The following is a 21,417-nucleotide window of genomic DNA, read 5'->3' on the forward strand; positions in this document are numbered from 1 at the left end:
ATTTTCACAAATGAAATATATATGAAATAGAATAGCTCTAGGATAAAGTCATTTATTACAGAAATGTTAAAAGACAACAAGATCAACATATTTACAAAGCATCAAAACAGCCAATATGTTGGAAATGTGAACAGTCATTCTGGCATGACATTATATACAATAATAAAAGACTGTCCTTTACAACAATAGCTGCAGTGTCTCCTGTCAAGAATAGTTAGTTACAGGTGGAAACAGTATGCAACAAGTGACAATAAAACATTATTCAATTGAACTTTACATAATCAGCCTGCTGTTAAAAGCAGCCCTCTTATGACATGTCTCCCATTTCTAAGCAGCAACACCCTCAGTATCAATACATCCTCATCAGTTGCACCAACACAGAGTTACAAGCCATGGCGCATCACATGCCGTTCCAGGTCAGTGCTGTTCATGAGAGTCCGGCCACAGAGCTCGCAGGAAAGTGCTTTCTCATTTCTGGTCACTGGAATTATCTTCAGGGTAGTGGAGGCATCTATAGGAATGATAACAGAATAAGAAGCAGAGTTAAATACCTTGACAGGGAACCAGAAACAGTTTGATTAATTGGATGTCAATAGTTTCAGGTCAAATTTGACTTACCTTTTGGTGAAGATATGTTGCCATTTTCCTTGTTGTTTTCCTCCACCTCGTGATCTTGCTTCTCGCCACTCTTGGGGTTTTCTTCATATTTTTCATCCTGTTCAGACCCTTGCTCCGGTTTATTATCGCACTCAGGTTTTAGACGGTCAGTCTTCACTGCCTCCTCCTCATTTTCCTGTGTCGCACCATGATTACTGTGCATTTCCTCTTTGCCCTCTTCATTTTCAAGCACTGGCATCTTGTGATAGTTGCAGGCTTCATCTTTAAGCACTGGCATCTCATGATATTGGATGTTTTGTTCTTCTATGTCCATCTCTCCAGGTTCTTGGTTCTCCTCCTCACAGTCCATTAAATGTTCCTCTACCTTCTCATGGGATTGCTTATATTGTCCCTCTTGGTTCTCGTCATTACTAAAATCCTGGAATTCACTGTTTTGGGCTGTGTTCTCTGCCACCTCCTTATCGCCATCTTTGTTCACCTCATCTTGTTGCCCTTGGGTCTCCTCACAGTCCATGAATTGTTCTCCCTCCCCGTTGACTCTGCTCAGTCTTGTTTCCAGTTCCTCCAGATGGACCTGTCCCACCAGCTCATGGTTCCTCACAACCTCCCGGAGAGAACACCACAAGGAAGATTACATATTTACATCAGATACAGAAGGACACATTGATACATCAAGTCTTCAATCCTAAGGCACAGTCCTCTGTGCCTTAGGAGCTGTTTCTGATTAGAGCCACAGTCTAGTTAGCATGGGAGTCATGATTGAGGGGGTGTAAGGAGAGTGTAGCTAGAACACTAACCTGGTGTTTATCGCACAGGTGTGCCTCCAGCTCGCTCAGCTGTGTGCAGTCGAAGTAGCACAGTCTGCATTTGTAGGGCTTGATATCGTCGTGCTTGAGCATGTGCAGTAGCAGTTTCTTGTCACTGGAACTGGTGAAGGTGCATTTGTGGCAGCGGAACACGATGCCCTCGAGATATCGTGACAGCTTCGGACGACGCACCTCTATAGGGGCCACTGGCTGCTCTGTTTAAAAAAAATAAACAAACCAGGATCAGCAGTGTAAAGTCTAGGTGTGGTACTGACAAGTATAAGACAGAATAAATGGTAGACAGCCATAAAAGGTGTCTAATGAGTGTCATGATGAATAAAGCATGGATTTATTTGAACAATACCACAAGAACACCTACCACGATGGAGGACAATGTGGTCGATCATGCGGTTTTTGTTTTTGGTGTGGTAAAGACAGAGAGGGCAGTGTAGCTCCTTAGGAGCTTCTGTTGGGCTACCGGCATGTGCCGTCTCTATGTGCATATCCAACTTCTTCCTAATGTAAGCATTCAGAGAAAAAAATGGTATCACAAATTTGGCAATATATCATACTGAGGTTTAATAGATGGCAACAATTGAGACCAAGAAGCATTTGTACATCATTTAAAAAGAGTCAGTTAATGTAGCAATACTAGGTGTCACAAGTGCTTCTTGTTCAATCACTATTCTTTAGACATAGCAAGAATATGTATACTAAGCAACAAATATGACACAGCAAAGGCAAGCATGGGCATTTGAGCAAATTCTTCTGGAAATAATATATTACCTGAAGCCTGTGAAAAATGAGCAGTCCTTGCACCTCACAAGCCTTTTCCCATTGTGGCGATTTATGTAGTGTCGACGCATACTCTTGATGTGTGTTGAGGTGTAGATACAAAACTCACAGACGAGTAAGCCATCTTGAGTGGTCCTGGTGGTCTGTGGGCTTGGAGGGCTGCTGCAGGCCTTGGCCTGAGTCACCTGCCTGTAGTGGTTGAGCTGCCTCTGGACATCTGGGGGCTCTGAGTATACTGGTTCTGTAACAGAAAATACATTGGATATTAGTACCACATTACATTGACACTCAGCAGATGACTTCTCTGATTTACAGAAAGGTAGGGGAGGTGCTAATGGCAAAATACTCTTGAGGAGTATATATACAAGACATAATGCATTTTTCAAAAAATCTGGGTTTGTATAGCTATACTGATTGTCTTGTCTGTATGCTGCATAACAAATTTGCATATTTTAGAGGAAGTGTTCTAATCATGAAGTTTAATAATTCAAATCCTAAACAATGAATGTATAAGGGAGCACTTGCTTTCAGTGAGGTCTGATTCCTCAGAATCATCAGACATTTGGTTGCCTTCTTGAGGTTCTAGCAGGTTCTGGGTCTCGTCAGCGGCCCTCAGGGTGTGTTCCTTGTTCTCGTTACCGGTCACGGAGGAAGGGAGGTTCTTGGATGGGTCCTGAGCTACTCCAGCAAGACAGATTAAAAAAGCAAACAGGTTTAAGATGTTTTCCACAGCTTTTGTCAATTCGATTAACATTTCATACAGTATCAGATTCTGTAAAATTGACAGAGATATATTTTTTCTTAAGCCTTTGAAAAGTTGTGACAATGACAGTGTGCTGTAGCAGTAAGGTTGTCTCTGTGCTGTAGCAGTAAGGTTGTCTCTGTGCTGTAGCAGTAAGGTTGTCTCACCGCCATGTACTTTGAGCAGATGATTCTTCAAGAGGCTCAATATGGTAGTTCTGTAACGACAGAGCCCACAGTGGAAGGGTCTGATGGTCCCGGGTCGATGTCTAATATGGCGGTCAAACCTGAAGAGACATTAGCAGACATTTCACAAATTGATTTATCCAGATGGTTTATATACAAACAAGAAAGAATGTTGTATGGTGGTACCTAAGGTAACATTACAAGATAGAATCAATCACATACTATAAATACTCCCCTCTGAGTGGTTCAAGCTCTGAATGCTGATATATCAGACTGTATACCATGAGAATAACAAAACATATTTACTGCTCTAATTACATTGGTAAACAGTTTACAATAGCAATAAGGCACCTCAGGGGTTTGTGGTATATGGCCAATATACCACAGCTAAGGGCCGTATCCATGCACTCCGCGTTGGGTCGTGTTTAAGAACAGCCCTTAGCTGTGGTATATTGGCCATATATCAAATCAAATCACCCCCCCTTGGACCTTATTGCTTAAATATACAATAGAAATTTCTTCCTCTCACATCTGCTTCTGTTGAGGAGGTACATTGTCCAGACGTTTGAGCGCTGCTGTAGCTGCATGGCTTCGCTCATGTGAGCGTAAACCTTTCAAAGACATGAAAGTTCGCCCGCAGTGGTTGCACTCCTCTCCTACTGACCCCCCCTCTGGTTCTGTTGTCGATGGGACAGGGGAAGGGGACACCAGTGGACCCATCCCTGTTGTAACAGATTCCACCTGTGTCACAATCCAATGACTGTCCGATTCTTCTGCTGTCAGAACCTCGGGCAGTTCTTGTCTTTCCTGCTGAAAGACAAAAATAAATTATTACGGTTGAGGATCACATAGGCTACATAAAGGGCAAAATGCATAGGGTTGCACTTCATTGTATTATGTGCCACTTACCTTAACAGGCTTGGTCTTTGGCGGTGGGTCACTGAGGCGTTGTTTCCTCTTCTGTCCATTTGTCAGCTTCTGAAACTCCTCATTATGATGGTCGAGATGGGAGCAGAGATCTGCACTGCCCTGGATTTGGAGGTTACAGTATCCACATCTGTAGAACTCTGTGCCATCCTCTGAAGTCTTTGAAAGTATAGTGAAGTCTTGCGTGAAATCTTCATTGTGGAAATTGGTGTAGTGGATACTTAGCAGCAGATTTGAGTTGAAAGATAACTTCACGCATTTCTTGCATTTAACTGGACGCAATGCTTTGCCTTTCTCACATTGTGGATCAAATAATTTGCATACAGGTTTATGTTGCTGGGGATGATTTCTAGGCTTGGGGGGAGACTGCACTGTGTTATTCAGGCTAAGTTTGCTAGACTTGTGCTTGCTGGGAGAGACTCCTGGGTGGCAAATCGCATAATGGGAGACCAGGCCTTTTTCACTCAGACATTGGAAAAAACAGCGAGAACAGCTTATCTTCTCACCAGGGGATTTGGTTTCCTGACTCAAAGAAGCCTTATGGTCCGGTGAGTTTGGAAGAAGGCGGTGAGGTCTGAATGCTGGAACAAAGTGGTTGGTGAAAGCAGCATTGCCATGTTGCCTCCTATAGTGGGCTGCAAGGTATTTACAAATCAAAGTTGTATACGAGCACAGTGCACACTTGTAGGAAAACTCTTTGTCCTCAATTGGAGCCACTGTACTGTGGTTAATGCGAAGATGACAGGCAAGGCCCTTTTTAGTGGCGCAAAGGTACTTGCAAAGGTGGCACTTGACTATGATGGATTTCCCATTTTTTAAAATGGCAGCCTGGGCAATTGAGGTCTGGGAGCCTCTGTATTTGGAGAGCAATTGTTTTTTAATGGCAGCGGATTGTTTCAAAGCCGGTTTGAATATATTTGCGGCAGATCGTTTGTGATCCATCTCATAGTGAGCCTTCAACTTCTTGAATTTTGCATGGATGACTGGACACATATTGCACCGGAAGCCTGCCAATCCCATCCGCTTACCCGATCGGACTTTCAGGCATTCATTTGGGTCAGTGAAGTGCACAATTTCTTGTTCAAGTCTCTCAGTTCTGGCTTTGACGGCTGGATGCCTCATCTGGCAGTGAGTTAGAACACCATGAGCGTGAGAGTTCACATACGGACAGATTGAACACTTGAATACCAGAGTCCCCTCACTTGTACTAGGTTCCGCTTCAGGTTCCCTTTCATAAGTTGATGTATCATATTCCGGATGTTTCTTACCACAATGAGTTAACATACCATGGAGGTTGTTGAACTCTCCGGAACAGACAGGGCACCTATATCGCTGGTTTGGCTTTGGAGTTTCATGAACACCAAGCTCTTCATGGACTTTCAAATCATATTCCGGATGTTTCTTTCCACAATGAGTAGACATACCATGGAGGGTGTTGAACTCTCCGGAACAGACAGGGCACCTATATGTCTCGCTTGAACTCAAGGTTTCATGAACATCAAGCTGTTCATGGACCTCCGGTTCTTGGGTCTGCCTACTACTAATGACATCTAACACAGACCCATCTTCCTTGACAGACCATGGATGAACTGCATGGTAGTGGCTGCTTATACCCCCCATGGAAGTAGCCTTAAAGGGACACGCTCTGCATGGATAGACTTGTGTGTCACCTCCTCCGGTCTGAAAAGATGAAGTGGTCTTTGGAACATCCCCAAACCTGAGGATAATCTGATCATGTTTTTCATTGTGTTCTGGGTTAGGCTTCGTTTTTTTAGATCGAGAAGTCTTAGGGCCGGCATGTAACCTCAGGATGATGGATTCAAGTCCAGTTTTTTTGTCTGGATGACGTTGCCGGTAGTGCCGGAGGAGTCCCTTCGCATCAGTATGTGAACAAGCACACCACTCACAGTGATAACCTTCCTGTAAATGGCCATCTTGGTAAGCCCAATGTATAATCGTAGTGATCGGGGCTTTCTCTTGGTGGTTATTCCTCAGATGTCTTTTCAAAAGATATATATGGGGAGTTGTATAAGAGCATTTGCGGCACTTCAAGGACCTGAGCAGTGCAGCTTTCTGCTTGCGAGATTGTGAGGCTTTCATGGAGGACCTGTTAGGCTGTTGCATTGTTGATTTTTTATTTGGGCCGGGAACAATTGCAGTATACCTGACAACCTGATCCGCAGTTCCCTTCAGATCACTATGTCTTAATTTTTGATGATTCAAAACCCCCCTAACTGTCTGATTGGCATAGTCACAATGCTGGCAGTAAAACAACTTTCTCTCTTCTTCTTGGGATGAGTTTAGCGAGTTTCTTCGTACTGGGTGGGATTTGCTCATTTGCCCCAAAACAGTAGCAGTATATTCAAGGATTTGCTTAGCAGTTGGCTTCATATCAAGGTGTCTTTTCCTTTTATGATTCAAAACCCCCATCACCGTTGAATTGCTATAGTTGCAAAGCTGACAGAAAAACACGTGTTCAACCTCGTCCTTCAAAAGAGGATGAGACAAGAGGTGAGGAGAGTTAGGTGAGTTCACTGCTTTTGGCTGAGATTTTTTAGTTTGCTCTCGGACGACAACAGTATGCCTTAAGATCTGCGCAGCGTTTGTTTCGAGATCACAATGCATTTTACTTTGATGATTAAAAATCCCCCTCACTGTGGGATTGTTATAGTCACAATATTGGCAGAAGAACTTATCTAACTCTTCTTGGACAACATCAGATGTTAAGAAAGAGGAGTTAGGCGATTTGCTAGTTTGGGACAAAATCATAGCGGTATATTCAAGGATTTGTTTAGCAGTTGCTTTAAGATCTGGGTGTCTTTTCCTTTGATGTTCCACAACCACCCTCATGGTTCGATTGCTATAGTTGCAAAGCTGACAGAATAACACAGCCTCTTCTGTCACAAGAGGAAGAGGTAAGATGTGAGAAGACTTTGTCATGTTGACTCCCTTAGACTTTTTGGATTCTTCGGTTTGCCCTCCAACCTCAGCAGTATGCCTGAAGATGTCGCCAGGTGTTGTTTGAAGTTCACTGTGTCTTCTCTTTTGATGATTCAACATTCCTCTCATTGAGGGATGCCCATAGTTGCAAAATTGGCAGAAAAACAAGTTACCTGCCTCATTTCCAATATCAGATGTGAGGAGAGAGGAGTCAAATCCAGCAGACTGAGGTTTACCTTTCTGACTACGAAGCTCAGATGTATATTGAAGGATCTGACTAGTTGATGTCTGAAGACAACGATGTCTTAATTTCTGATGATTCAAAACCCCTATAGCTCTGGGGTTGCCATAGTTGCAGTACTGGCAAAAAAACAAGTCAGCTATCTCGTTCTCAACAGTGGATTTGAGAGAAGAGTTTGATGAGTCAAATCCAGTAGACTGAAGGTTTTCACTTTGAACATGAGCCTCAGCAGTGTGCTTGATGACCTTATTAGCAGTCACCTTGAGATGACTCTGTCTTAACTTCTGATGATTCAAAACCCCTCTCAATTTGAGGTTGCTACGAATTGCAGCAGTATGTTTAATGATCCGTTTAGCAGTTGACTTACGAGTACTGTGTCTTAACTTCTGATGATTCAAAACCCCTCTCACTTTGGGGTTGCTACGAATCGCAGCAGTATGTTTAATGATCCGTTCTGCAGTTGACTTACGAGTACGGTGTCTCAACTTCTGATGATTCATAACGCCTCTCACTGTGGGGTTGCAATAGCCACAAAACTGGCAGAAATACAAACTCTCATCTGCCTGCGAAACATTGGATATGGGAGGGGATGTGTTAGGAGACTTAACTTCTGGGAGTTTGAATGGCTTTATAACATGTTCCTGTGCTAAATCATTTTGGAGGGGAGTGCTATGTGAGACTTTTCCTATGCCCTGTGACACTTTGCTTTGACTATGAACCTCCGCAGTATGGAAATGGATCTGTTCAACAGTAGCATTGAGATCACTGTGTCTTGACCTTTGGTGATTCAACACCCCCCTCACTGTGAGGTTGCCATAGTTGCAATGCTGGCAGAAAAACACGTTCTCTACATCATCCTGTGCAACATCGGGTTTAAAGAGGGACGTGTTGGGGGACTTTACTTCTGGGAGATTGAATGGTTCCAAAACCATATTTTGAGGAGACGACTGTGTTTCGTCCTTAGCTTCCCTGGAAGTGGCAAGAGATTCTTGTTTTATGTCATCAATTGTTAATCCTGCCTTCGGATGGCTTTTTTGGAAGTGGGCAAGCACAACAACCACTGACTTATTGCTGAAGGCACAATGTTTGCAGTGGTACAGTTCCTCATCCACTCCCATGGAAGCAGAACATTCTTTTGGGGGTGTAGAGTTGATATGAACAGTTTCTTTACATGGGGTCAGAGACCTCTCAGGAGAGACAACCTCTGCATTCTTTAGGCTGGAGGTTTGCCCTAAATGTGATTTAGAGGGTTCGTCTTTAGAAGGCTTGGCAGTAAAACTGCAGTACATTAAAGGACTGCTCATTTTCAGTTTTGGATGTTTGTTTTTGTAATGGGGTTTCAAGTATTTGCCATTAGAAATGGTGAATGGGCAGGCAAAGCACTTGTACACCAAATCAAGCTGATCTGATCGCATCATGAACACATCTGGAGCTTCTGGGTGATGATCCCTATAGTGCTTCTTGAGGTCATCAGGGGTGGCAAACTCAACAGGACACTCCAAGCAACGGAAGGTGGCAGTCCAATCATCTGGATTAATAATGTACTGAAAGTCATACCTGATGTATGGGTGCATTCTCTGGTAATGGGTGCTCAAACTGCGAGATGACCTGTGATTGTAGTCACAATGTTTGCAACGATAAAGTATTTTGTGTTTGTCCCTGCTTTCTCTATTTTCCAATTGATCGTGCTCATCTTTTTCAGTTCCTGAGGCATCTAGTTCAGTTCTCCAGGCATCCCCCTCCTCTTCATCCTCGCTAACCTCAAAGGTGAAAGCAGTGCCCCCTGACAGCTTGCTTTGGATGACTGTACTTTCAGGGCTCGTTTTGATCTTTTTCTTAGCAGGACTCAAAGCAGTGTCATCATGCATCCTCTTCTTGGTGGCATTAGCCAATGGCTCTGTTAGTGGCATTTCATTATATGTTTCAGGTTTTGGATCCCGCTGTTCTGTCGCTGTTCCGTCCAGCAGACTTAGCCCCATGCTGTAAAAAAGGTAACTGTGCTCACTTCGCTGGTGAGTGTGAAGATCTTCTAGCCAAGTTGCAGAAAAGTTGCAGAGTGAGCAGCAGTGAGAGCCCTTCTGTTCACTTTCTGTATGAGATCTCTCTTCAGTTACTTTAGAGACACCTTTACCACCGTCTTGGTCATAGCTAAGGAAAGGCACATGTGACACGAGGGTCACATCATGTGCACGTGATGGCCTTGAGAGGTTGGGCAACTTCAGTTGTGAGGAATTTAAAGATGACCCATGCGCAATTTTGAATTTGGAAATATTTTCAGAGGATCCCACTTGAGTTTGCAGGTTCTCCAGCAATAGACTAGAGCTAGGAATGTTTATGGTTTTTGAGGTAGACTTGGATTTGGGAAAATTCAGTCTCCCCACTTCCCCTTGTTTGCATTGGAGTCTTGACACATTGTGTTGGTTCTTATTCCCTGGCAGTGGCACTTTGACATTAAGCAACTTGCCCCTTAAATACGGTTTCTGTGTATTCAGGGTCCTGCCCTTACCAGGACCCTTTACCAAAACCTTGTGATTTGTTCTTTCATGTTTGATAATAACAGGCCAACTGGAAGATGTAAACATACAATGCCGGCAAGAGAAACTCTCCTCTGAATTGTTGTAGAGAGTGCTACTGTGAGGTTGTGTGGAACTCTCTGAGGGATTAGAACTCCCATCATTTTGTGAAGGATCCACATCAACTCCATGCACCTTCTTCATGTGTTCCAGGAGGAAATATTTTGATTTGAATAGGAGGACACAATGGTTACACTGGAATGACTGACTTGGAGACATGGATTGTTGAGAGGCTGGTTGACCGTGGGTCATTTGATCAGACTTGTCGAGGTGCCCGGAATCTGTAGGTGTATAAAAGAGCTTTTAAATCTATACAACTGCAGAATAATACGTGTATCAGATATGAATTATTACATGTGCTATGTATCTAACTATTATCAGACCAACCAAGCACCTAAAAAGGCAGGTGATAGAGTTCACCATTCTCCAGTTAACAACTTGTATTATGGGGTAGGCTGTTGGCAGAATTTTTTTTTTTTTAAGTCAAAAATTAGAAGAACAACAAGTCATACCTTCCTCCATCTCCCCTGGCTCTGAGAGTTTCTTGATCCCAGAACTTTACTGACAAATGGGAGAGAAACATATGGGGGAGCATAATTTGATGACATTGTCTCACATAACACTAGCAAAACCAGACTAAACATGCAAAATGCAAACAAACTGATAAAAGGAGAGACATTTACCAACTTCTCCAAAACTGAGCGACTCCATAACCGATCCAAATGACTTAATAAGACAACAGGTGTAATTTATCTGAATAGGATTTAGGCCTATAGCTGATCTGAATATAACATTTTTGCAGGAAGTCCCACAAGTTCACTGTCATGTATACATTTAATAAATTGTAAGTACAATTAGTCACACTGAAAAGTGTTGCTAAACAAGTACAGTCACAGGTCGAGACTTAAAACGTATGGTTTGCTAGTGATATTTTTATAGTTCTATCTCTGTGCACAATATCACATTCTCATTACTGAAAAAGTAGCGACTTTTAGCTTATCAACACACAAGAATGGGGTCATTATAACCATAATCAAATGTATTTATATAGCCCTTCGTACATCAGCTGATATCTCAAAGTGCTGTACAGAAACCCAGCCTAAAACCCCAAACTAGAGGTCGACCGATTAATCATAATGGCCGATTAATTAGGGCCGATTTCAAGTTTTCATAACATTCGGAAATCGGTATTTTTGTGCGCCGATTTCCGATAATTAAAATATATATATTTTTTTTTATACCTTTATTTAACTAGGCAAGTCAGTTAAGAACACATTCTTATTTTCAATTAAGGCCTAGGAACTGTGGGTTAACTGCCTTGTTCAGGGGCAGAACGACAGATTTTCACCTTGTCAGCTCAGGGTTCCAATCTTGCAACCGCACAGTTAACTAGACCAACGCTCTAACCATTGCACTCCACGAGTAGCCTGCCTGTTATGCGAATGCAGTAGAAGCCAAGGTAAATTGCTAGCTAGCATTAAACTTATCTTATAAAAAACAATCAATCATAACTACTAATCCAGTTTAGCAGGCAATATTAACCAGGTGAAATTGTCATTTCTCTTGCGTTCATTGCACGCAGAGTCAGGGTATATGCAACAGTTTGGGCTGCCTGGCTCACTGCAAACTCATTTGCCCAAATTTTACGTAATTATGACATACATTGAAGGTTGTGCAATGTAACAAGAATATTTAGACTTAGGGATGCCACCCGTTAGATAAAATACAGAACGGTTCAGTGTTTCACTGAAATAATAAACGTTTTGTTTTCGAAATGATAGTTTCCGGATACGATCATATTAATGACCAAAGGCTCGTATTTCTGTGTGTTATTATGTTATAATTAAGTCTGATTTGATAGAGCAGTCTGACTGAGCAGCAGCAGGCCCGTAATCATTCATTCAAACAGCACTTTCGTTTTTTTATTTGGAGTAGTTATTCCCCCTGCGCTGCAACGGCCCCGGCTTTTGTGGAGCGATGGGTAACGATGCTTCGAGTTTGGCTGTTGTCGATGTGTTCCTGGTTCGAGCCCAGGTAGGGGCGAGGAGAGGGACAGAAGCTATACTGTTACACTGGCAATACTATAGTGCCTATAAGAACATCCAATAGTCAAAGGTATATGAAATACAAATGGTATAGAGAGAAATAGTCCTATAAATACTATATTAACTACAACCTAAAACCTCTTACCTTGGAATGTTGAAGTCTCATGTTAAAAGGAACCACCAACTTTCATATGTTTTCATGTTCTGAGCAAGGAACTTCAACGTTAGTTTTTTTACATGGCACATATTTCTTTCTTCTTCAACACTTTGTTTTTGCATTATTTAAACCAAATTGAACATGTTTCATTATTTATTTGAGGCTAAATAGATTTTATTGATGTTTTATATGAAGTTAAAGTAAGTGTTAATTCAGTATTGTTGTAATTGTCATTATTACAAATAAATTAAATTAAATTCCTATAAAAAAAATATATATACATATATGTTTTATAAATCGGCTGATTAATCCAATAATCGGTATCGGCGTTGAAAAATCATAATCGGTCGACCTCTACCCCAAACAGCAAGCAATGCAGGTGTAGAAGCACGGTGGCTAGGAAAAACTCCCTAGAAAGGCCAAAACCTAGGAAGAAACCTAAAGAGGAACCAGGCTATGAGGGGTGGCCAGTCCTCTTCTAGCTGTGCCAGGTGGAGATTATAACAGAACATGGCCAAGATGTAGTATGTTTTCAAAGGCTGTGTGTTAGTTATGACCTATTTTGAGGAGGTTTGTAGGTGTGGAGTTATTATAGTGGGTTACAGTGTGCTAGTATAGTAGGCTAGAGTGAGTACAATATAATCAATAAGCCATATGTGTTTTAAGCTCTTAAAATGTTTCAGTTGGAACATTCTGAAAGTTGTGTCAGTGATTTCAGTTAATGTTGAGGCCTGCGTTCCTCCATTTAAATGAATGACGATACAACAAGCTTTCCAGCTTATGAAGTAGGAATGATAGCAAAAATCTGTGTAGAAGCCATCTACGTTGAGCCAGTGCACATGTCAACATTGGGGTGGTGTTTGTAGCTGTTGTCAGTAGATGTGTGGGTGTGGTTAGTAGTTGTGTGGTTTTGGTCAGTAGTTGTGTAGTTTTGGTCAGTAGTTGTAGTCAGATAGGATAGCCTGAACATGTGAAAAAAAGGTTTGGTACCTATAGCTCGAACGGTTCAAGAGTTACTGTTGGTGAGTTATTTTATGCAAAATGTATATAGTTGATAAAAACCTTAAAGAATTTGAAGTTAGGATAGCCTGAATGTTTTAAAGTTCACCTTGTAGCTTAATTGGAGCAGGACCATTTTAAATAGCTACCACTGTATTACTGTGATTCTAACACTGAACCCAAACCGGCTGTGCGCATGCGCCATCGCGGATAAATTAATTTTGTACCCCTACACCAAGCGCGATCACAAAACGCAGGTCCAAATATTGACATTAATTTGGGGACAGGTCGAGAAGCATTAAACATTTATGGCAATTTAGCTAGTTAGCTTGCACTTGCTAGCTAATTTGTCCTGGGATATAAACATTGAGTTGTTATTTTACCTGAAATGCACAAGGTCCTCTACTCCGACAATTAATCCACACATAAAATGGTCAACCGAATCGTTTCAAGTCATCTCTCCTCCATCCAGGCATATTTAATCTTTGAACTTAAATGGTGATTGGCATCTAAACTTTCATAGTATTACCACGACGACCGGCAACACAGTTCATCTTTCAATCACCCACGTGGGTATAACCAATGAGTAGATGGCACCTGCTTCTATAAACCTATAAACCAACGAGGAGATGGGAGAGGCAGGACTTGCAGCGCGACCTGCGTCAGATATAGAAAGGACTTCTATTTTAGCCCCTGGCAACGCAGACGCTCGTTGACGCAATAATTGAATAACATACATTTCTAAATATATTTTGCAGCGCACGCGATGTTAATTTTAGAAAATTTAAAACAGTTATAGTTAAAAAGTATAAATAGTATAAAGAATCTGAATGCAAGCAATCTAATTTGGGTCAGTCTGAACATCTCAATGTTGGTTTGGTGTTGATAGCTTAAACGTGTAAGTGGAGATACATGGGGAACATTTTGGCATGCGAGTCTATGGCCCTTTTATTGCCATTGAAATGCATTGGGAGTGCATTTAAATATTGTTCTGGTACAAAAAGTATGGATGCTATCAAAAATAATTTCTTAATTTAAGTTGGGGCTGTCTGCATATTTGAAAGTTGGTTTTGTGTTTTTAGCTGATAGGGTTAGATTTGGTATTTGTTCTAATATGCAAATTAACATTTGAAAGCTGGTTTATCTACATTTGTATAGTTCAAAAGTTACTGTTGGTGGGTTATTTTATGCTAATTTATGCACATTTGTATAGTTATATTTGATCAAAGTATAGGATTTAGTTGGGTCAGTCTGAACATCTCAATGTTAGCTGAAATGGTGTATTTGGCAAATCCAAATACTTCCCATTCAAGCCTATGGTTTATTAATGTGTAATGTTTGTAGTTCAAAAAGTATAAATGTTATCAACATTCTTGCATGCAAACAATCTATATTGGGTCAGTCTGAACATCTCAAAGTTGATCGTTTAAATAGTGTAGGAGGAGATACACCTAAATGTCCCGATGTAAATCTATTGCACATTTATTGCCGTTGAAATATATTGGGAACTCATTTACATTTTGTTTTAGTTAAAATAGTATTCAGGCTATAAAAAATATTTTTGGCAGTCTGCACATTTGGAAGTTGGTTTTGCGTTAATAGCTAAAGTCGTTAAGGGCTAGAGCGAGCAGAATAAATCAAATAATAATATGAGTATGTAAGAAATCTAGAGTTGTGTATTGCTTTGCAATCACATCTAAGTGGCCACACTGTCTGTCTTCAGACATTGCATGTTTATAAGCCTCGTCCTCAGATCGAAGAGGACCACAAAATGATTAACCACAAAATGTCAGTTGATCTTTCCTTTGAAATCCTCAACCCAGCAATAGATCAAAGGATAGGACACTTCAGCACACAATCCGTTACATGCGAGACAACACCTCTGAAATTGTGAACAAGAATATTTGGACATTTGCAGCCTTATACTAGAATGGGTAATTTGCTTAAACACAACTGTATTAGCAAGGTAGCCAAAGCTTGAGCTGAGCTCTGGCTGCATTGACATAATATATCTAGATTGTCTCTTAAATGCAACCCCTGATAACATATAGCAAACTCTGATAACTGCACAGATTTACCAAATAACACATGCTGCATTTATTAGAATCAAACTTGTGAACAATCAAGTTTACACCATTTCGGTCCCAGCTCTGTCACTTGTCGAACAGGAACTAAAATTGCAAGGGGAGTGGAATCGGAACCCCCTTTGCCTTTCTATTGATCCAGTTCAGAAATATGAAAAATGTTACGAAGCAAAAACTACAAAACGTGGCCCGCAATGAACATTTACAAAGACGTTAATGGAATAGATTGAATAGCCTACTCACACGTTTCCACAGAGAATCGGTGAGACTCAGACAATTTTTCGATTCCTCAATGTGTTGTAGTCGATGTTCGTCGCCATTTTTTCCCGCTCCTACAACAACCTCATGTGTCCTCTTCCGTCTGAGAACCAGCAACGCCGGGGTCGAGGGGCTACACACAAAACAACTTAGCAGTCACGATAGTGCCAGGGGGTGGCGTGCAGTGCAAATAAATCTGTCAATCAACGATAACTATAAAGCCAAAGACAGTACAATCATGAAGATAGGCAGAAACTGCTTCTCCAATAGAAATCCCCGATAACGCTTGTAGGCGATGTCATGGCGACGTTGCCTAGCTAAGCGCATGCGTTAAAACGGTCTCTCACGCCGAACTGCGAATGTGTATGCATGCCGTCAAAATCAAAGACACACATTCGAAAGAAAGTATTTTTGACGAAAATAAAAACGTGTCAGTTTGCCACTTTCACTTGTTTGGAGTAATAATATGTTCAACTACTTAAAACATTGGCTCAAATCTAGGTTGTGTCTTTAGATTTTGAGAAAATTAACAATTAAGGAAACTTCTCTCATTGGGCGCATTGGAGTGGATCACTTTTGTCAAGTTGTTGACCATCATTATACACAGCCTTTCAAAGTGTGTTGCATTATGATTATAAAACATTTCCAACATGTCAACCACATGAACTTTACTGAAATCATTTGATCAAAGGTCATGCAGTTTTTGATGAAGTCACCTTCACGTAGCTGCAGTTTCTTGATTTCAAGCCAGCGGTCTTTGTGAATGAGAAACTTCCCTCCTTCTTGGAGTCGCAATGCTGTAGTTGAGATGAACTTCTCTTGTCCTTCGGACACTTCCGCAAGCACTGTGGCGTCTCAGCAATAAAAGCATTGACATACAGAGTGTGCTCTGCTTCCGATACATTTCCTGCTTTGTGGGGGACTGAAACCCCTTACAATGACACTAAGGTATCAGTCCCGCAACTGACCTGATGACTACCACTGGTGAAACGCTGTGGGATATCGCAGGCAGATATCCTTGTCTCAGTTCGCAGGTACTGGAGAGGTTGCCACACAAGGATGCTGTGGTGACTGACAGGCCTTGACAGCCACGGAGTGTTTTGAAGCACAAACACCAGGAGATTTGGTTGAAAGGTTACAGCCAATCTAATAACAATGCGGCTGCTGACAACTCGTACAAAGGGTCTGACCTTTTCGTTTGTGTCTCTGATACCAACACCAACCACTGGTGGGGGGGGGGGAATAGTAGCCCAGACCCAGGACGAGCCTCATCGAGGCCGGTGGGGGGGGTCGAGCCTAGGTCCAACACTGTACGAGGCCGCCAGAGCAGGAAAAATCTAGTTGTAAACTTCCCCACGAGAAGAGAGAGGAGCAGACAGGCCCCTCGATGGGGATAACCTTAGAACACATCTAAGATATCACTGAGGTGTACCACACTGGTCGTAAAAGAAGTCCAGCGGACTTTCCACCTCCAAATGTAGGATAACATTTCAGAATAAATAAGTAGGATAACTGGTCCCCTTGAGTACTAGTGTCAATGCCAGCACAGTCAGTCCAGCCACAATCAGTGAGAAGGTAAGAGACATCACCAGTCAAATTGCTACTGATGACAGCAACAGAGGAGTTAGTAGTCACTCAGATTGCAACACGTGGAAGGGAATCTCCAAAACACTCTTCTGATGGTTAACACACATGCCTCTAATAAATAGAATCCCCTAAATAGTCATGAACCATGATCACACCGTGTACGACTGGTTCAGTGCTTAACAGAGTACCTCCGTCATGAGGTTAGCTTCTCCATGGATAACATAGCTATGAAATAGACTCCTTCATACCTATCGCCACTACAATGGTGTAAGACACATTGACGTGTAGTAAAACTACTACAGGTCCCCTTAACATAGGTCTTGAGGGACACTGCAGTGGTTGGAGGAGATTTTAACTGCTTGTTGAACCCCCTTATTGATAAGTTTCCCAGCGGTATAGCTTCACTCTCTCCTCAAGCTAAGTCACTTAAAGCTATTTGTGATGATCTGGGGTATGCAGATGTCTGGAGAGCTTTTCATCCCTCCAACAGAGAGTTCACTTTTTTCTCTGAACCACATAGATGTCAGACTAGAATAGATTACTTTTTTATTCCCAGGACGTCCTTGCAGTCTGTTTTATCCGCTAGGATAGGAAGCATAGTCATATCTGATCATGCTGAGGTGATCCTGGACATAAAATTCAACGGGGCATTCAATCGGTCAAGACATTGGAGGTTGAATACAACCATTCTTAAAGACCATACATTCACATCATATTTTATTACAGAGTTTAAAGCATTTTTCTCTATTAACTCTCAATCAACAGATAAACCCTCGCTTCTTTGGGAAACCTGTAAAGCGTATGCCAGGGGTCTGATTATGTCATACACAGCCACTAAGAGACGGAAAAAGCGTGAAAAGCAAAAAATGTTAGAGGGTGAATTAGGAACTAAAGAGAAGGACTACATTAAAACTCCCACTCCTGCCAGGTGCACGGTGTACCCTCCGACACATTGGTGCGGCTGGCATCCAGGTTGGATGCGCGCTGTGTTAAGAAGCAGTAAGGCTGGTTGGGTTGCGTATCGGAGGACGCATGACTTTCAACCTTCGTCTCTCCCGAGCCTGTACGGGAGTTGTAGCGATGAGACAAGATAGTAGTTACTACAACAATTGGATACCATGAAATTGGGGAGAAAAAGGGGTAAAATTCGACAAAGAAAACAACAGAAAAAGGATGGTATAACATAATAACTGTAACTCAGATGTTAATTATTTGACTAGGCTACCTGTATTTGACATTGCGTTGTCATTTCGCTGAACACTAGATGGTTTAAATTTATTTTTGGCAGTGAAACGAGGCTACTCAGGCGAGAAATAAACCTCACCCAAATGTATAGCCCCATTGGAAAATATAAATGTGCTGTTTGAAAATGTGGATCACATTTTTATTTGGAGTACCCCCGAGGGCATTTCGCAAACCCCTGGGGTTTCACCTGTCCTTTTGATTGTATCTACCCCCTTTCAGGTTTAGCCCATCTACCGCATTATCCCCTGTCTATTTATACCTGTGTTCTCTGTTTGTCCGGTGCTGAATTCGTCTTGTCTGTCAAGTCAACCAGTGTTTTGTCTCAGCTCCTGCTTTCCCCAGTCTCTCTTTTTCTCGCCCTCCTGGTTTTGACCCTTGCCTGTCCGCTCTCTGAGCCTGCCTGCCTGCCCCTGAGCCTGCCTGCCGTCCTGTTCCTTTTCCCCACTACTCTGGATTATCGACCCCTGCCTGCCTTGACCTGTCATTTGCCTGTCCCTGTTGCTGTAATAAACATTGTTACTTCGACACAGTCTGGGTCTTACTTTCAAACCTGATACATATTCCTTTGAGCATAGCTTCCACATGTATGTACAATAAGTCCACTCTCTTTGTCTCCCCCTCTCTTTCTTTTCTCACCCCCTTTCCATTGTGTAACACGCCGTCATATCGGGTTAGTCCACTAGGGACCTTTCGTTGCATTATGTTAGTAATCAATATAACCTATACCGTGTGTGTGTGTAGGTAATCCTGTGTGATTATTTAGTTAGTTAGTAAATAAATAATTAAATCAATTTGTGTACCGCTGATTCATCACTTAGGCTAGGGTTTGTGCAGATTTACGAGGTCAACGACGTTCAGAATGAGACTGATATGAGGAAATTATTAATTGATGACTGGCATGATATCAATATATTCTGATATATTCTTGAGTTATTTTGGGAAATGGCAACTCATTAAACAAACATTTCCCATGGTGCCCCAGATTCCTAATGAGTTAATTGTTACATTATTCATTTAATTGGGTAATAATTAAACGTAGGAGGTAACTATTTGATGAAAAGCAGTCATCACATTAATGATATCACGTCACGACAAAGGACAAAGATAATCCAATATTTTTGGTAAGAAGGAGCAAGCAAGCAGACAATGCCACACTTGCTAAGTGTTTTTTGACATTTGCAATCCACAATGAATGTCCTTTCCTGAATCAATGGCCCTTTTGGGGGCCCTAAGCAAAATTTGGTCGTCCCGTTACTAATTTGCCATAAGGTGGAGAGAAACTTTTTAAATTTTAAAGCAAATTTCCTGCAATTCTATACATTTTGCATTGTTTATATGATATCTGTGTGAGAGTGACTAATAAAATCAATGGGAGCCCCATGTAGGTCAGGGCCCCTGGGCACATGCCTTGTGTGCCTGGTTGGCAGTGGTGTGGTGGGGGCATACCCTGTATCAATTATGTAGTACAATAGAGACATCATGCACAAAGTAGCCTACACTATCTGTGAAATGTATTCACGTGAGCCGCACGCAAAGCCTAGTTTCAACAGAATAGCATCTGCAGGCAGCAAAAGCAGGCAGCTCTCAACTGGTTGTCGCATGGAGCAGCTCACAGAACAACATCAGTAGCCAGTAGGGTAGGTAGGAAAGCAACCTTGTCTGAGAGCATTTATGTACAGTGCATTCAGAAAGTATTCAGACCCCTTCCATTTTTCCACATATTGTCAAATGTTTTCCTCATTAATCTACACACAATATCCCATAATGACAAAGCGAAAACAGGTTGAAAGAACATTTTGCTAATTTATTACAAATAAAAAACAGATACCTTATTTACATAAGTATTCAGACCCTTTACTATGAGACTCTAAATTTAGCTCAGGTCCATCCTGTTTCCATTGATTATAGCATTGAGTCTTTTTGGGTATGACGCTACAAGCTTGGCACAACTGTATTTGGGGAGTTTCTCCCATTCCTCTCTGCAGAGCCTCTCAAGCTCTGTCAGGTTGGATGGGGAGCATTGCTGTACAGCTATTTTCAGATCTCTCCAGAGATGTTCGATCATGTTCAAGTCCGGGCTCTGGCTGTGCCACTCTAGGACATTCAGAGACTTGTCCCGAAGCCACTCCTACGTTGTCTTGGCTGTATGCTTACGGTCGTTGTCCTGTTGAAAACTGAACCTTCGCCCCAGTCTGAGGTCCTGAGTGCTCTGGAGCAGGTTTTCATCTAGGATCTCTCTGTACTTTGCTCTGTTCATCTTTGCCTTGATCCTGACTAGTCTCCCAGTCCCTGCCACTGAAAAACAACACCACAGCATGATGCTGCCACTACCATGCTTCACCGTAAGGATGGTGCCAGGTTTCCTCCAGACATGACGCTTGGCATTCAGGCCAAATAGTTCAATCTAGGTTTCATCAGACCAGAGAATCTTGTTTCTCATGGTCTGAGATTCTTTAGGTGCCTTTTGGCAAACTATCATGTGCCTTTTACTGAGGAGTGGCTTCCGTCTGGTCACTCTACCATAAAGGCCTGATTGGTGGAGTGCTGCAGAGATGGTTGTCCTTCTGGAAGGTTCTCCTATCTCCATAGAGGAACTAGAACTAGTGACCATCGGGTTCTTGGTCTCCTCCCTGACCAAGACCCTTCTCCCCCGATTGCTCAGTTTGGCCGGGGCGACCAGCTTTAGGAAATGTCTTGGTGGTTCCAAACGTCTTCCATTTAAGAATGATGGAGGCCACTGTGTTCTTGGAGACCTTCAGTGCTGCAGAAATGTATTGGTAGCCTTCCCCAGATCTGTGCCTTAACACAATCCTGTCTCTGCAATCTACGGTCAATTCCTTTGACCCCATGACTTGGTTTTTGACATGCACTGTCAACTGTGGGACATTATTCAGAATCAATCATCTTTCCAAATCATGTCCAATCATTTGAATTTACCACAGATGGACTCCAATTAAGTTGTAGAAACATCTCAAGGATGATCAATGGAAACAGGATGCACCTGAGCTCAATTTTGAGTCTCATAGCAAAGGGTCTGAATACTTATGTAAATAAGTATTTATTTTTAATTAATGTGAAAACATTTCTAACAACCTGTTTTTGCTTTGTTATTTTGGGGTATTGTGTGTAGATTGCTAAGGGTTTTCTATTTTTAAAACCCATGTTAGAATAAGGCTGTAACGTACACAAAATAGAAAAAGTCAAGGGGTCTGAAT

At 41.9% G+C, this 21,417-nt stretch overlaps 1 protein-coding gene across 3 annotated transcripts; it reads right to left on the reverse strand.

Annotated features, from left to right (window-relative positions):
* Window positions 1–36: 36 nt before the first annotated feature.
* Window positions 37–15,662, reverse strand: LOC112232823 (zinc finger protein 462). 3 transcript variants are annotated; one of them, XM_024400059.2, is made up of 11 exons: window positions 15,358–15,662; window positions 10,340–10,388; window positions 4,056–10,108; window positions 3,676–3,956; window positions 3,129–3,247; window positions 2,745–2,897; window positions 2,211–2,460; window positions 1,804–1,940; window positions 1,416–1,639; window positions 619–1,222; window positions 37–511 (listed from the first exon to the last, which is right to left on the reverse strand). In XM_024400059.2, the coding sequence occupies exons 2-11, from the start codon at window positions 10,347–10,349 to the stop codon at window positions 384–386; spliced, it is 7,959 nt and encodes a 2,652-aa protein (XP_024255827.1). In that variant the 5' UTR covers window positions 10,350–10,388; window positions 15,358–15,662; the 3' UTR covers window positions 37–383. The 3 variants fall into 3 exon arrangements, with proteins under 3 accessions (XP_024255827.1, XP_024255826.1, XP_024255828.1); XM_024400058.2 differs by having other exon boundaries at window positions 10,340–10,383; window positions 15,356–15,662; XM_024400060.2 differs by having other exon boundaries at window positions 3,676–3,953; window positions 15,356–15,662.
* Between the last annotated feature and the right edge of the window lie 5,755 nt (window positions 15,663–21,417).

This window comes from Oncorhynchus tshawytscha, linkage group LG04 (genome assembly GCF_018296145.1).
Source record: "Oncorhynchus tshawytscha isolate Ot180627B linkage group LG04, Otsh_v2.0, whole genome shotgun sequence".
Taxonomy (NCBI): domain Eukaryota; kingdom Metazoa; phylum Chordata; class Actinopteri; order Salmoniformes; family Salmonidae; genus Oncorhynchus; species Oncorhynchus tshawytscha.

What these genes read in the sequence shown, in the direction of transcription:
- LOC112232823 (XM_024400059.2), bottom strand. An exon ending in TCTGCTCAAAGTACATGGCG is followed by an intron (nt 2,898 to 3,128) that starts GTGAGACAACCT and finishes TTGCTGGAGTAG; the next exon opens with CTCAGGACCCATCCAAGAAC. An exon ending in CCACATTGTCCTCCATCGTG is followed by an intron (nt 1,640 to 1,803) that starts GTAGGTGTTCTT and finishes TTTTTTAAACAG; the next exon opens with AGCAGCCAGTGGCCCCTATA.